Source organism: Pholis gunnellus, assembly GCF_910591455.1.
Source record: "Pholis gunnellus genome assembly, chromosome: 24".
NCBI lineage: Eukaryota > Metazoa > Chordata > Actinopteri > Perciformes > Pholidae > Pholis > Pholis gunnellus.
The window spans coordinates 4,434,777-4,447,754 of record NC_136551.1 but is presented as its reverse complement, the minus strand read 5'-3'; the positions used below and the strand labels follow the sequence as shown (position 1 = coordinate 4,447,754).

Genomic DNA, 12,978 nt, shown 5'->3' with positions numbered 1-12,978 from the left:
AGCTCCGACACGCCAGTAAGTGAGCCTTTGAGTAAAGATCATTTAGTTGGCTGTGCTTTTACTAAAAGTTAAGATTGAACTTCATGCAAAGGACATCTCACACTTAACAAAGCAGGGGGACTGTTGTAGAAATAAGCGGTTGAGATGCATTATGGGAAATGTAGGATCCAGTGTTTCTATGGGACTGGAGGTCTGGACATCCCGACCCCCTCTGCTTCAATTTAGACCGTTCTTGATTTAGTCCATCTCTCACAAGTCCCCCAATTTTAAGAAATGTAATACTACATTTCTACAGCTTCAAGTAACTTTAACTATTAATTTAGTAACATAAATGGAAGCGTTTTAAACTTCGGTGGAGAATGTTACAGCTCAGATGAGGAGAATAAGACGAATAGTGCAGATTATATTCTATAATGTAACTCACAATACAGTCAATCAAAAGCAGTGTTCTGTGTAAATGAATCTGGAACGTTTACCTTTAGTTGAAGCACACATTCATCTGTGATGTCTTGCCTGTAGGTGGCAGTACGTTCCAAGTAAATCCCTTTGATCCCAGAGGCAGAGCCGCTCAGCGTCATGGGGTAAAACAAGCCAGACACACGTGAATTAAAAAACATTTTATTAAAGAGGAACGGGATGGTTCGTTTCCCTTTATCCTATACATCATGTGCTACACAATGTAGGGGACAGATGGTGCAGGAGTGCTGACACAGGTTCAGTTTGTGTGTGTGTCTCGCTTCACACCGATTCATATTTATGAAGGCGCTCATCTGCAGAGAGCAGCTAATAGGACCATACGCAGCACCGGTGGATGGTTTAGAGTCAGTGACTCCAGGGCTGATGTTAAAGGACATCTGCTGCTGCTCAGTGACAATAGTGTCCGTTCATCTGCAGAAGTCAATATTTCTACACAGAGGACGTTCAGTTTAAAGTTCTGGTCTAGATGCTTCTTCTAATCGATTATACTCCATTAACCATATCCTTAAGAAAATGAATAAGCTGATCCACTATATTGAGCCACAGATCACGTCAGCAGCTTCATCTCAAACCGCACATGTGAACACTTGTTTTCAGAAAATAAACTGCCATTTATAACCATTAACTTCTTTAAATATGGACTTTCATCTCAGGATATTTACATATTTCAACGTAACGTGAACATTTATATAGTTCCTATTGTTGATGTGATGAGAAGAGTGAGGTTGTCGTGGTTGTTGCGAGGATTGTTTCTTTGCTATGATCCATCTCTCACACAGACAGAAGCACACCGAGCAGTGGAACCCACTCAATCTCTTCACAACATTCTTTACATCAGTCGGTGCTCAGTCCTCTTTTCTTTTGTCTGTATGAGCCAGATGTCTTCATGTCAGTGGGAGGATGCAAACTCCTCTGTGTGATTGTGATTGGACAAGCTGACCGGACACGCTGAAGATAAAAACCCTGGATTTTAAGCGGGAAGAGTGGAGCTCTAGGGTTAGACCGATATACCGGAGAGCCAAGACTCCGCAGCAGAAACACTGCGTCTCCAGGAACAACTGTACTAAAAGTGCTCAAATTGAAATCATTTTAATGACGGCTACGAATACAAAATTGAAAAAATATCAATATCAGAGCCGGTTGAACCCTAGTGAGAAGACGCAAAGCCACGGGTGACATGTAAAGATGCATATTATATATATATACACACACACTTACATCTTTGCATTAACTCTATGTACATACATTATGTGTGTTGGGACTAGATTTGGCAACCACGCTGAGACGAAGGCTTTTTGTTCGTCCCTCTTTAATAAGGCATGCCATGGAAGGTGGCCCTGTGAGCTCAGTCTGCTTCTGTTTACCTCCTCTCACTCAAGTTTCCCAGCAGTCCTTTTTTTGTTGTTGTTTTTTTTAACGCCGTTGGCTCTGCATGCCGCGACGAGCTCCGAAAGTTTCGATTTTCTGGACGTCGTTCCTTTTGCGGTCCGACGCAGGGATCCGCCTGCTGTGATGTCATCACTTGGCGACCGCCAGAGGCGCCCAGAGCAGCGCCGGGTCGCTCCTCCAAGGCATGACATCATCATCTCGACATGAGGTCGCTTCAAGTCTGCTGGCCTGGCCCCCCCGTCTCTGCGATGTCATCCCCAAATGCTCCAACGACAGGAAGCCCCGCTTGTTGATGCCATCGCCGCGTCAGATGTTTGACGGCCGTCGCCCTCGGTTGGTGCCGAGTGAGGCTCGCAGCCTCGGCTCTCTGGCCCTGAAGACGAAGGAAAATGAGGTCTCCAACACGGCCGCTGACATGCATTTATATTTGTTCTGACTTGAGTTGTGGAGGCAAACCTGTAGTGCTCGTTGAAGTCCAGTCTGAAGCTGAGGAAACGCAGACTCTCATCCGTACTGGTCATCAGCAACACCAGGAACTGCTGGACGATGCTCTGAAGGAGGGAGAGGTGGGGGGGTGGGGGGAGACAAAGTCAAAGAGACGTGAAAAGGAGAAACAGCTGATTGCCTTTAAGGTGGACAGCTGCTCCTGGAGGAGGCTCAGGCTGCTACCTGGTAGAAGTGGGTGAGGATGCGGAACTGGGAGCGCATCTTTGGTATGGTTTCCTGGAACTCCTGAATCCTCTTCTTCTCCTCCGCTTCCTGTTCGGCCGTCACTCCCCACTGGCCCTGAAGACAAGCATAGTAGCACTTTAAATACTATTACGTTCCCATCGCTCTTTCCCTCTCTGCTCATCCGCGGCACAGAAGCCTCCTACCTCCTCCTCCCGCTGTTGCTTCCTCTCCTCGAACTGCAGCCGGAGGGCGAGCTCCTCCAGCGCCGAGCGGTAGAGGGAGTCCTGGGCGCTCTGAAACTCGATGATCTGGTCAAATATGGCCCTCAGCTGGTTCAAAAGAGACTGGATGGACAGACAGAAACAGAGTTCAAGGTAGAGTGTGAGCAAAACGGGAGGCAAATAAAATAACTTTCAGAAAATCCATGAGATTATCTTGTGTGTGTGTGTGTGTGTGTTACCCTGCTGTTGTTGTCCAGCAGGCATCTTGAGATGACGCTGTCGAGGAAGATGTCGTGGGCGGCGATGATGTGGTCGAGGTCCTGAGCCTGCTGCACTCTGTTCCACAGCTCGTCCCAGGAGCACTCCAGCACCTACACGGGAACGACGGTGCCCTTTTATTAACACAAATCAGATATGATGGCGGCGCCTCCCTGCCCACAGACAACATGGTTCTTATAGGTCCTATAATTATTTTATCAGTTATTCCATCTCAAGCCACCTCTTCAGTCTGACTTTCAGAAGAGTTTTTCCAACTGGTTTGGATTTGAACCGGCAGCCTTCTCAAATTGAGTTAACCTCATCGACCTCCAGGCTCCTGTAAATCACTTTCATGCAGCGTTGCATTTAACAGACGCAGCAGATCGCCTCCTGCTGTAATTGTTTGTTTTTTTTAAGCTCGCGTTTTACAGCCTGCGAGCGGAGCCGCTAATGGTCTGACCTCAAAGGTGATGTAGTACTGCATCTGGTGGATGAAGTGGACCATCTCGGAGGCCAGGATGTGACACTGATGCAGCACGCCGGACAACTCTGGAGGGTAAAAAAGCACAGAGAAAAGACACGCTTGCCCTTTAAAAACACATGGAAACGACAAAAACACATCTTTAAGAATATACTACAGGTTGTGCGACATCTTGTTGTGTGTGTGTGTTTATGTACCAGGCATGGTTTTCAGCAGCTTGGCATTACACATCTGTCCCTTCCAGATGTCAGTCAGTGTGTACTCCATCCTCTTGGCCCTCCACAGGAAATTGAACACACGCAGGTAGTGGCCCATAGACTCCCTTGTAAACACCTGAAACACACACACACACATATAAATATACGATAGGAGCGGCAATACATGGACAATATGTTGGGAAGTGTGTGTGTATTACCGTAGCAATGGGTCCATCAACGTGGTAGTCCAGACTGAATACATCCCAGCCTGTATCACCAGGAGACACCTGGAGCCAACAAAAGGACAGACGTCAAAAAATAAGGACACAATGAAGTCAGACACACACACACACACACACACACACACACACACACACACACACACATTACCTCCAGCAGGCGTACGTCCAGCCTCTTGAGGATCTCTGCGTTGTCGTACTGGGCGTTTGTGGCTCTGACTGCCGTCTCCAAGATGCCAGTCAGGTTGTGTTGATACAAGGTGGTGGCGGGACGCACCAACTCTGGTCTGGGACAAGAAATAAATAAATGAGGACACCGTGAGACGATGAGATCTAGACGTACAAAGTAGCGGCTCAGGAGATATTCAACGTGCGTGTTGCTAACTTTAGCAGGTCCATGAGGTGTCTGATGAAGTCCCCCTGGCCCAGCAGCAGGTATCTCCTCATGGCCTGCAGGTGCTCCAGCAGCAGGTAGTTGCGGTTGAGAACGTCCAGCAGGTATTTGCTGGTGTCGAAGTAGGCGGCGTCGATCTTCTCCTGAAACGCCCCCTCCAGGTCTGACAGCAGCTCTGCGGCTGTGAGGAGACAAGGACCGTAAGTTCCAACTTTAATGGCTACTTTAGCTCTACGTTTAGATTTTGGTTTTCGGGACGTCCTTCAGCAGATACAGTAAGAGCTGCAGATCAAACTGGTCAGGTGAAGTCCTGCAGACTGAATCAATAAAGTACGGCTAAGTGTGCCTCTTTCCTCTTCATAGTCAGAAGAGGAGCACGAGGCCAGCGGTAAGAGCATCGATCCCGGCCCACCGGCCTCCGTCGACGGAACTACATCGATACGAGGACCAAACTAAAGGTCAGCGGTTAGGAAATCAAACAGAGAGTTCCAATAAAGCTTCAACTTTTACATATTCAGCACGTTGCTTTGAACCAACGCTAACTATTTGAGTCCTAATTAGACCCAGAATCCGTGTAGAACATGCGGAGACGTGGGTCTTCGCTGGGAACACGAGGGCGAAGGCGAGACTCTCACCGTCTTTGGGCGTGTCTGCAGACGTGGACGCTGGCGTGATTTTGCTCGGCGGCGTTCTGTCGTGACAGACCTGATGCAGGAAGTTGATGGATTTACCGATGAGCAGAACCTAGAGGGGACAGAGATAATGTCGCAATAAGCCCGACTATGGTAGTGAAAACAGACGTGTGTGTGTGTGTGTGTGTGTGTGTGTGTACCTTGCGGGCCTGGTCCATGGTGATGAACGAGGGGATCATTGACTTCCTGAGGGAGTACTTGTCGTGCCAAAGGCGATCCGTCTTCACGTTGGGATCTGATGCTACAAAGAACTACAAAGAAAAAAAAATAAAGAATCACATATTACTTTAGAGTTGATCACACGCTCGATCGGAACCTCTCATATTTACAGGTGTTGTTTATGGCACGTGTTTTAACAGGCCGCGTGATCTACCGGGTAATCTCCCTTCTGATGGGTCTAATAACTTTGTCTCAGTCTTCTCAGCACTTAAGACCAGAGTCTAGTGATGACTAATGGTTAGTGCGGGACACATAAATACTGTGTGTGTGTGTGTGAGAAACAGAAGGAGAAAGAGGGGCAGGGGGAAGGAAACGAGAAGCATCCATCACCTGGCTCTCCATTACACTCCTCTCATCAGTCCTCATTGGAGAAGCTGTCCCCCCCCCCCCCCCCCGTCCCATCTCATTCTTTATGCCTCACCCTCTCCGTAATGTTCTTTCTCTCTGGGGTCAAACGTCAGAGCAGTTGAACGGAACGATGACCAGTAAACTCCTGCTGGATGCATCTCGTCTCCCTCTCTCTCATTTAGCTCTCTTGTTTTTTTGTTTTTTTTTAAAGGGGCTGAAAAGATCAAGCGTGTACCTCGTGGTAGGTGTCTTCTAGCTCTCCGTCGTAGATCCACCTGTACAGGAAGTTGAGGATGGGGTGCGACACCAGGCTGAGGATGTGCTGAACCAGCGCTCTCATCTGCGGGTCCCCGGTTTTCCCGTAAGAGTGGACGGCGGAGGCCAGCTCGCCCCCTTTCCGACCTGAACGCACACAGACGATCTGAATGAAACGCACTGGGATACTACATTAAAACACAGTGTGTGAATACAGCACACACACACACACACACACACACACACACACACACACGGGCAACCCACCTTGGCAGAAGTCGACGAGGGCGGCCAGCGTTTTGAGTCGGACTTTGGGGTCGTACATCCAGACCAGCAGCCTTCTGAGAGTCAGACTGCTCTCTGTGCACACGACCACACCCTGCTCGTCCTCCACCTGCAACTAAATCACACACACAAGTATAGCAGTTTCATTATCCACCAGCGCTTCTATTATAGTGCATATCTCCTAATCTGTCAGGGGCAGTTGGACCTGAGTACCTGGGAGTGGAGGACAGACAGCAGCCTGTAGTACTCCTTCAGCTCCTGGTGGAGCGCGGCACAGAAGCTCTGAGGGGAGAAGAAGAAGAAGAAGAAGAAGACACGGAGACGGAGAGAGAGGCGCGTCAGCGGAGGATTGGATGGAGAAAGAGTGTGTTTAAAAAAAAAGGGAAACGCAGACACACACACCTGTCCGACCAGTCCGAAGGCCCGGTCCAGGCTGCGGACGTCGGTGTACTTCCTGACTTTGTTGTGCAGCCAGCCGAGCTCGGCCAGTCGGCTGCTGGTGTCTCTCAGGGACTTGCACATCACCACCTGGTGGAGCACAGCTCACATTACAACACTTCTTTCTCTTGTGATAAACAGGAAGGACTTTTTTTCACATCTATTTCTATTATAATAACCTTTATTCCTTACACAACAATAGAGCTGCGTAACACATATATTGAGTACAGTAAACCTACATTAGAATGTGTATATTTTTACAGTATTTTGCGTCCATGCTTGCAGTATTACATACTGGAATGGCATCGACTGTAATGTAACTACACTTAAAGCCTTTGCATTGAAAGCTCCGACAGCATTAGAACATAATGTACCCGCACTCACTTGTGTGATTTTGCAGTAGCGGATTTGTTTTCCGGCTGAGTAAGATTCACGTTTAACGGCGCATTAAATTTTCATCTGTTTAAACAAAACCTCTTATCCGGAGAGCTTTGCGAAAAGGGGGGAAAGTTAAGTGGCCAAAGAGGAGTCCGAAATATCTCCACCCTTGGTCTCAGTGTCTCCGTGTCCATCAGGACGGTGACAGCAGATTGACCGCCGGTCTATGTTTAGCACCGCTGAGCGGATACGGGACAGGTTACATCGAAGGCCTTCCCATCGACAACACAGGAGAGGAGGATGAAAGAAAAGAGAGGTCGATGTGGCGCCGAGCCAAAGAGCCTCATATTGATCTGTTGGATAATTCTTCTGATGTCCAAACAGCAGTCTTGATGTCATATTTTCCGACTGTACTCTGGTGGCAAATTACTTCAACTCGGCCTTGGAGGGAAAACTGTCCAACGTGGAAACAAACAGAAGATAACGAGCATCTTGTTTTATTGTAAAACAAACGGCCACCATGTGATCTTGTTCTGAGATGATGAGCTGAGCTGCACTGCTGATTGTCCACCGAGTCGTCTTATTAAAGCTTTACTGGACGCAGGTCCACGTACCTTGCTGTCTGTTTTGTAGCAGTTCTCCTGGGCGCTCATCTTGATGAACTTGCCATCGATTCCCTGGAAGACGTAGAGGATGTCCCGCACCAGCGCCGCCTCGCTCACCTCCCCTGCACCGACAGAGGACGAGAGGACGGAGAAGTTACGACGCGTTAGGAACACAGGAAATGCTCAAAACATTCGTGTCACAGTGGAAAAAAGTGCAATCAACTCTGCTGTTTTTAGCGAGTTTGGGACTTTTTTTGGGGGGGGCCGGAACTGCAGTTCAGACAAACCACAACGCATTCATGTTCTGTTCATTCTGGGTTCGCACATGTCCGCTCACCGTCTCGCCGAGGACGGGTCGCTCTGGAGGACGGGACCGGAGGCCCGAGGGGCGGTCGAGAGGCCAGCGTGGCCAGAGCGGAGGAGGGGGAGCAGCTCACGGGAAGAGCCCAGGCCAGCCGAGAGCCCAGAGCTCCTGCTGCAGACTGAGGGGGTTGACTGAAACACACACACACACACACATTTACTGACGAACAGGTTGCAGTGACATTTGTAATACACCAACATCTGGATATGAGCCTTTGCTCACAAGCCCAAAGCACATCTTTGTGTAATTAAAGCACGGGTACTTTGTGTTTTCTAGAGTGTGAAACATATATTTCAATCCCACGAGACCTTTTTGTTCGGTTTGGAGAGAGGATTTGCCCTTTCATGACTGACAAGGTGAGCCCGGAGAGCTTAATGGTCATTTGTAACTGAAGGACTCCTGCATTGTTAAAAAGGACTAATGGGATGAAATGGCCTTCTGACGCCTCATAAAACACATTTCTAAGAGGTCGGACTGAGAGGCGAGAGTATTTCCTGGTGCTAATTGACGCTTCCTCTCGCCGAGTGGTTTTACAGGACGAGCGTCGGATAAATAAGTCTCTCCTCCCCGGAGAGAGGATCCGCTTAAACACAGCTGACAAGTGTGAAGCGGCTTCTCTTCTCTATCATCGTGTAACTTAATAACTAGAAAGTACGACGGGTGTGTTTCGCGCGCAGTGGCTCACCTGGCCAGCAGAGACTGCGGCGTAGCCGTGGGCCCGTTCAGCGTGTAGACTCCCAGACTGGAGATGCCGCTGGTGCCCACGCTGGCTGACAGGCCGGCGCTCCTGTCCCCGTAGCCCAGGGCCAGGCTCTGGGGCCGGGTGCAGTAGAAGGGGGTGGAGTGGGCGTCCCTCGGGAGGGCCTGGGCGAAGAGAGCTCCATAGTTTCCAACCTGAGGAGGACGGGGGACAATCAAGTCAGTATCAACCACATTATTATTATTATACGTTTATTATTATCATCAAGTGTGTGTCTGTGTGTGTCTCACCCTGCCGGACGGTTTGCGGGGGTCTTCAGAGAGGCTGAGCAGCAGGTAGAGAACTGACCAGCGATGCTTCAGAACACTCTGTCAAACCGGAGAAACAGCGTCAGCGAGACAACACCACAATGCGTTGGGTAAATATCAGTAAAATATCCTAAATGAGTATCTAATGAACGTGAAAGCCTTAATCAGAGTGAAGTCAATGTGCTGCATGTGGGCAATCGTCCCGTTACGGTTCAGAGGGAAACACAGATACCAAACCTGCGTCTGAAGTTTCCGATGCAGCTCTGAGAACAGCGCAGCGTCGGCTTCTCTCCTCTGCTTCAGCACTGCAACCAGACGAAATAATGAGCAAAACCTCCCCCACACACAAAAAAAAGCCTATTTGGGATTTGAACACGGCTAAACTTAAACTGCGGAGTAAGACGGTGAGGATCATTACACTGTGTGAGGAAAAATACCTTTTTTTTATCATTTTGATGTCTTGAATTCACAGCAACTCCACAATCCTAAAGAATACTTTAACAAAGTTCCCATAAGTCCCCCTGCAGACCTGGGAGGAATAAACATTGTGCCCAGTAAGTGCTGTGCTATTGGTTTTATTTTCTTTGTCAAAGCTCAGATCAATGTTTCCCCACTAATGGTGCTATCTTGGCTGCTGTGGACGTCCACTGGGGTTTGCCTTTATGGTGCAATAAAGAGTTTTGACTTTTAATATCAACATAAAAAGGCAAAGCGGGAGGTCATTTACAAAACCACCTGACAGCAACAGATGGGCCGATTTGGCCGAAAGCCACACAGATTAAATATGAGCTCCTCATCTCCGTTACAGTGTTCATGAAACAGAATATGGACATGTGTGCTCATTGGGGCTCTTACATTCTTTCTTGATCTTCTCCGACACCAGGAACTCGTCCCGCTCAATGGTGGGGGCGTAGTTACTGCCAATGACTCGCACGGCGTACTGGAACTGGTGGGCCACTTCAGCTGGAGGAATACACAACAAGCAGCACGCTGACGTAAAGTAGACATGACAGACAGCTGTGCCTCCAAAAAAGATGCACGGACACTTCCATTAGATACCAGGACACTGGTGTGAATGGGCTTAGATGCGATCGTGTTGCATTGACTGGAAAACAAAACAAGAATTATATTGATATGTTTCTACCTCTGATACACCATGCAGCCCTGAGATGCCTGCATCCATCAGAGGCCTGCAGCTAGCAAGTGCATCCAATAAGATACCAAACTCGATGTATCTATATTCTCCATCACACTAATATTAAAGTCCGTGCTTGCTTTATTGCACATTTATTATCTCTCGAATTCGGCATATGTGCAAAAAACCACGCAGCTTTAATTTCAGCAACATTTTCCATCGTTTTCGACACTTCACGTCACAGAAACACAGAAGGTTCGTCTGTGCGCAAAGCAGTGTAGAAAAGTTTGGATTATTATCAAAATCTGAACTTCTTAGTGGGTAAATGATAAGCCGAATTTTCCAGTAGACGATAACGACTCTTCTACTGACTTTACATTATGTGTAATATGTGGACGATTAGTAGTGGAAGGAGTAACGACAAAAGTGCGGATTTTTTGAATGACGTTTGGAATGACACTTCCTGGACTCGCGCGGAGCATGCTAACGTAAACTGATCTACCTTCGCTTTTGCCCGTGATTCTGCAGCAGAGGCTCTGGAGAAGCACATTGGGTGATTTCTGATCCAACGTCGCCATGTTGTCGTGGCTAAGGTTGCCCAAATAACTGTATAAATGGCAGTGAATAAGCTGAACTAACTCAGGTCTCTCCCACTACAGAACAACGCCATTTTGACAAGTTGAATGAAGCCAGCACGACGCAGGAAGAATATGACCACAGCGAGGGACACGTGTCCTTCAAAGTAAGAGCATAGAAAGTCTCGGCTAGGCTTGACAATCTGAAAGGATGAATTAAGGAGGGTAACATTGCAAACTAAACTGGGAGCACTTTTATATAAGAGGGACTCAATTTTAAATTAATTAATAGTGCAGTACCAGGTATGTGAGTCAATGATTACAGCTAGATTATAACATAATCTCTAATGTACATCTGGTTCGTTAATGACTCAAATTATTTTTACTCACAAATTACTACCGAAGGAAACACAACGTATACAACATATGAGCTGTATGTTTACCAACACTGGTTATTTTCTCATTATTGTCTAATTGATACGGACAGAAGCCACTGGCAGAGAGAGAAACAGAAATAAGACCAAACTGAATTTAAAATACAGCACATTCATGCATGTAAATGTAGTTTGAACAGGGTTGTTAAAATAGGGTTGGAAAACAGAATAAAATGCTTCCCAGGAATTGCATTTAATGCCCCTCAGAGTCCATTTTATTCTTTTAAAAGTGCTATCTAAACTAATTTGTGTCAGAAATATCAAACACGTTTTTTATATACTGTATATATATATATTACAACAATGACAACACGTCAATTTAACATAATTCAAGGTTAATAGTTCAAGATAAATTCAATATTTCAAAAAACAAAGAACTGATTCTACTACTACTCTGTACTGTATGTGACAAAAGTTTATCTGGTATTTTATTTGGAAGGTTCAAACCGGATATGGTAGTTGTTGTTGTAGTAACTTTGACGCTGGTGTCTCAGCAGAACCCGCCGAAAAGCGTCTCCAGGAAACAGAGGATGGACAAATGAATAAAAACATTCCCCCCCAGAAACAAAGCACTATGATTTATAGTTCTGACCCTTCTGACCGCACTAAAACAATCAACATTTACAAACTGATGATAGTTTAATAATGCATTCATTATTTAGCTTCATTTACTTCAATAATTCATAAAATATATCTTAGAATAAAGAAAATGATTTAAACCGTGCTATTTTGCTGTAGCCTACTGAAGAATTGGACTTATTGAATATTTTGTCTCTTGAATCTTTTTTTTTAAATAAAAGTAGCCACAAAATGATAGTAAAGTGTTTTAGTAGGAACATATTATTGTGGAAAAAAAGACAGATTACATGAGATTTTTTATTTTTCATGATTTCAGCACCGTCTGGGTGGACAGCACCATATCTGGACCCCTCCCCCCCCCCCCCCCCCCCTCCACACACACACACACACACACACACACACACACACACACACATTATGTAAATGTTATGCACTGTCCACTCATTGCATTTTGCTCCCGTTTAATTAAAGTTACTAATTAATGTTGTCTTTGGTGCACCGGCCACAAGCAAACAAATCAATTAACTGAAACGGCCAATCAATTACGCACCAAAAAAAAATAATAAAAAAATAAACCACTAGAGTGCGCATGCGCTCACCTAGAGTCAGCCCCACTACCTGGCTCCTCGTGACGTAGAAAAGCTCCTTTGGCCGCGGCGCGAGACAAGAAGATTATTAGTACACGCGCAGAGGCTGAGAGGAAGAGACTGTAGCTGCTGGTTTCCTCCCAGTGTCCTAGGAGGAGCCCACTAGTCCGTGCATGCATGAACTGACCTAGAACACGGACCGCTTCTCGTCCTGGTTCTAGTTAAACCTCTTAGGTGAGTCCAGCTTTACAAGTGTTTGCAGGACCGAGCCCTTTTTTCTAATTCAGGAAGAAGAGAAGGGAGTAAAAGTCATGGACAAAGGAGGAGAATTAAAAAGAAGTTAGCGACAACTACAGTAAAGTCACCTTTAGGAGAAAAGAAAACGTCTCGGAAAGAAGAAGTGTCCGGAGAGGGAAGAGGAAGAGGATGGGGATGGATTTCAGCACTCTGCGGACCCTCATCAGCAGATATGTGAGTTTTTATAACGCTTCTCTGCAGAACAAACATTTTTACAATGTGTTTTTTTTTATTTTTTTTTATCTCTATTGGTTTCAAATTCCTCCGAAGCAGCTACTCATCCGGATTAAGTTTCACTCGCGGAAAGGGAGTGGAAGTAATCTGTCTGACGTTAGAAAAACACCACCGGCTATGAACCATAGTTGTTTTTTAGTTTTAAAGTGGATTATTTTACATTCGTCTGCACATACACCTTGGTGTGTTGTAAACACGTTCAAAGTACAATGTTATT

General features: G+C 46.5%; 2 protein-coding genes across 3 annotated transcripts in view; one reads left to right on the top strand and one right to left on the bottom strand.

Annotated features, from left to right (window-relative positions):
- Window positions 1-608: 608 nt before the first annotated feature.
- On the bottom strand, window positions 609-10,697 carry tubgcp3 (tubulin gamma complex component 3). Its single transcript, XM_079185414.1, has 23 exons — window positions 10,558-10,697; window positions 9,776-9,883; window positions 9,158-9,225; window positions 8,903-8,980; window positions 8,598-8,806; window positions 7,886-8,043; window positions 7,558-7,670; window positions 6,530-6,655; window positions 6,341-6,409; window positions 6,110-6,242; window positions 5,823-5,989; window positions 5,161-5,271; window positions 4,964-5,072; window positions 4,320-4,509; window positions 4,086-4,221; window positions 3,914-3,982; window positions 3,696-3,831; window positions 3,478-3,566; window positions 2,999-3,130; window positions 2,742-2,882; window positions 2,536-2,652; window positions 2,323-2,417; window positions 609-2,239 (listed from the first exon to the last, which is right to left on the bottom strand). The coding sequence occupies exons 1-23, from the start codon at window positions 10,631-10,633 to the stop codon at window positions 2,173-2,175; spliced, it is 2,697 nt and encodes an 898-aa protein (XP_079041540.1). The 5' UTR covers window positions 10,634-10,697; the 3' UTR covers window positions 609-2,172.
- A 1,645-nt stretch (window positions 10,698-12,342) lies between these two features.
- Window positions 12,343-12,978, top strand: part of atp11a (ATPase phospholipid transporting 11A) — a 29,438-nt gene continuing 28,802 nt past the window's right edge. For both annotated transcript variants that reach the window (XM_079185363.1, XM_079185362.1), the window contains exon 1: window positions 12,343-12,701. In XM_079185363.1, coding sequence (XP_079041489.1) covers window positions 12,657-12,701 — 45 coding nt within the window. In that variant the 5' untranslated portion in view covers window positions 12,343-12,656. The remainder of the gene's footprint in view (window positions 12,702-12,978) is intronic.

Coding starts and splice junctions, on each gene's coding strand:
- tubgcp3 (XM_079185414.1), bottom strand. CDS start 10,633: ATGGCGACGTTGGATCAGAAATCACCCAATGTGCTTCTCCAGAGCCTC. Junction 5,272..5,822: donor TAGAAGACACCTACCACGAG/GTACACGCTTGA, acceptor TTTTCTTTGTAG/TTCTTTGTAGCATCAGATCC. Junction 3,983..4,085: donor TGGACGTACGCCTGCTGGAG/GTAATGTGTGTG, acceptor TGTTGGCTCCAG/GTGTCTCCTGGTGATACAGG.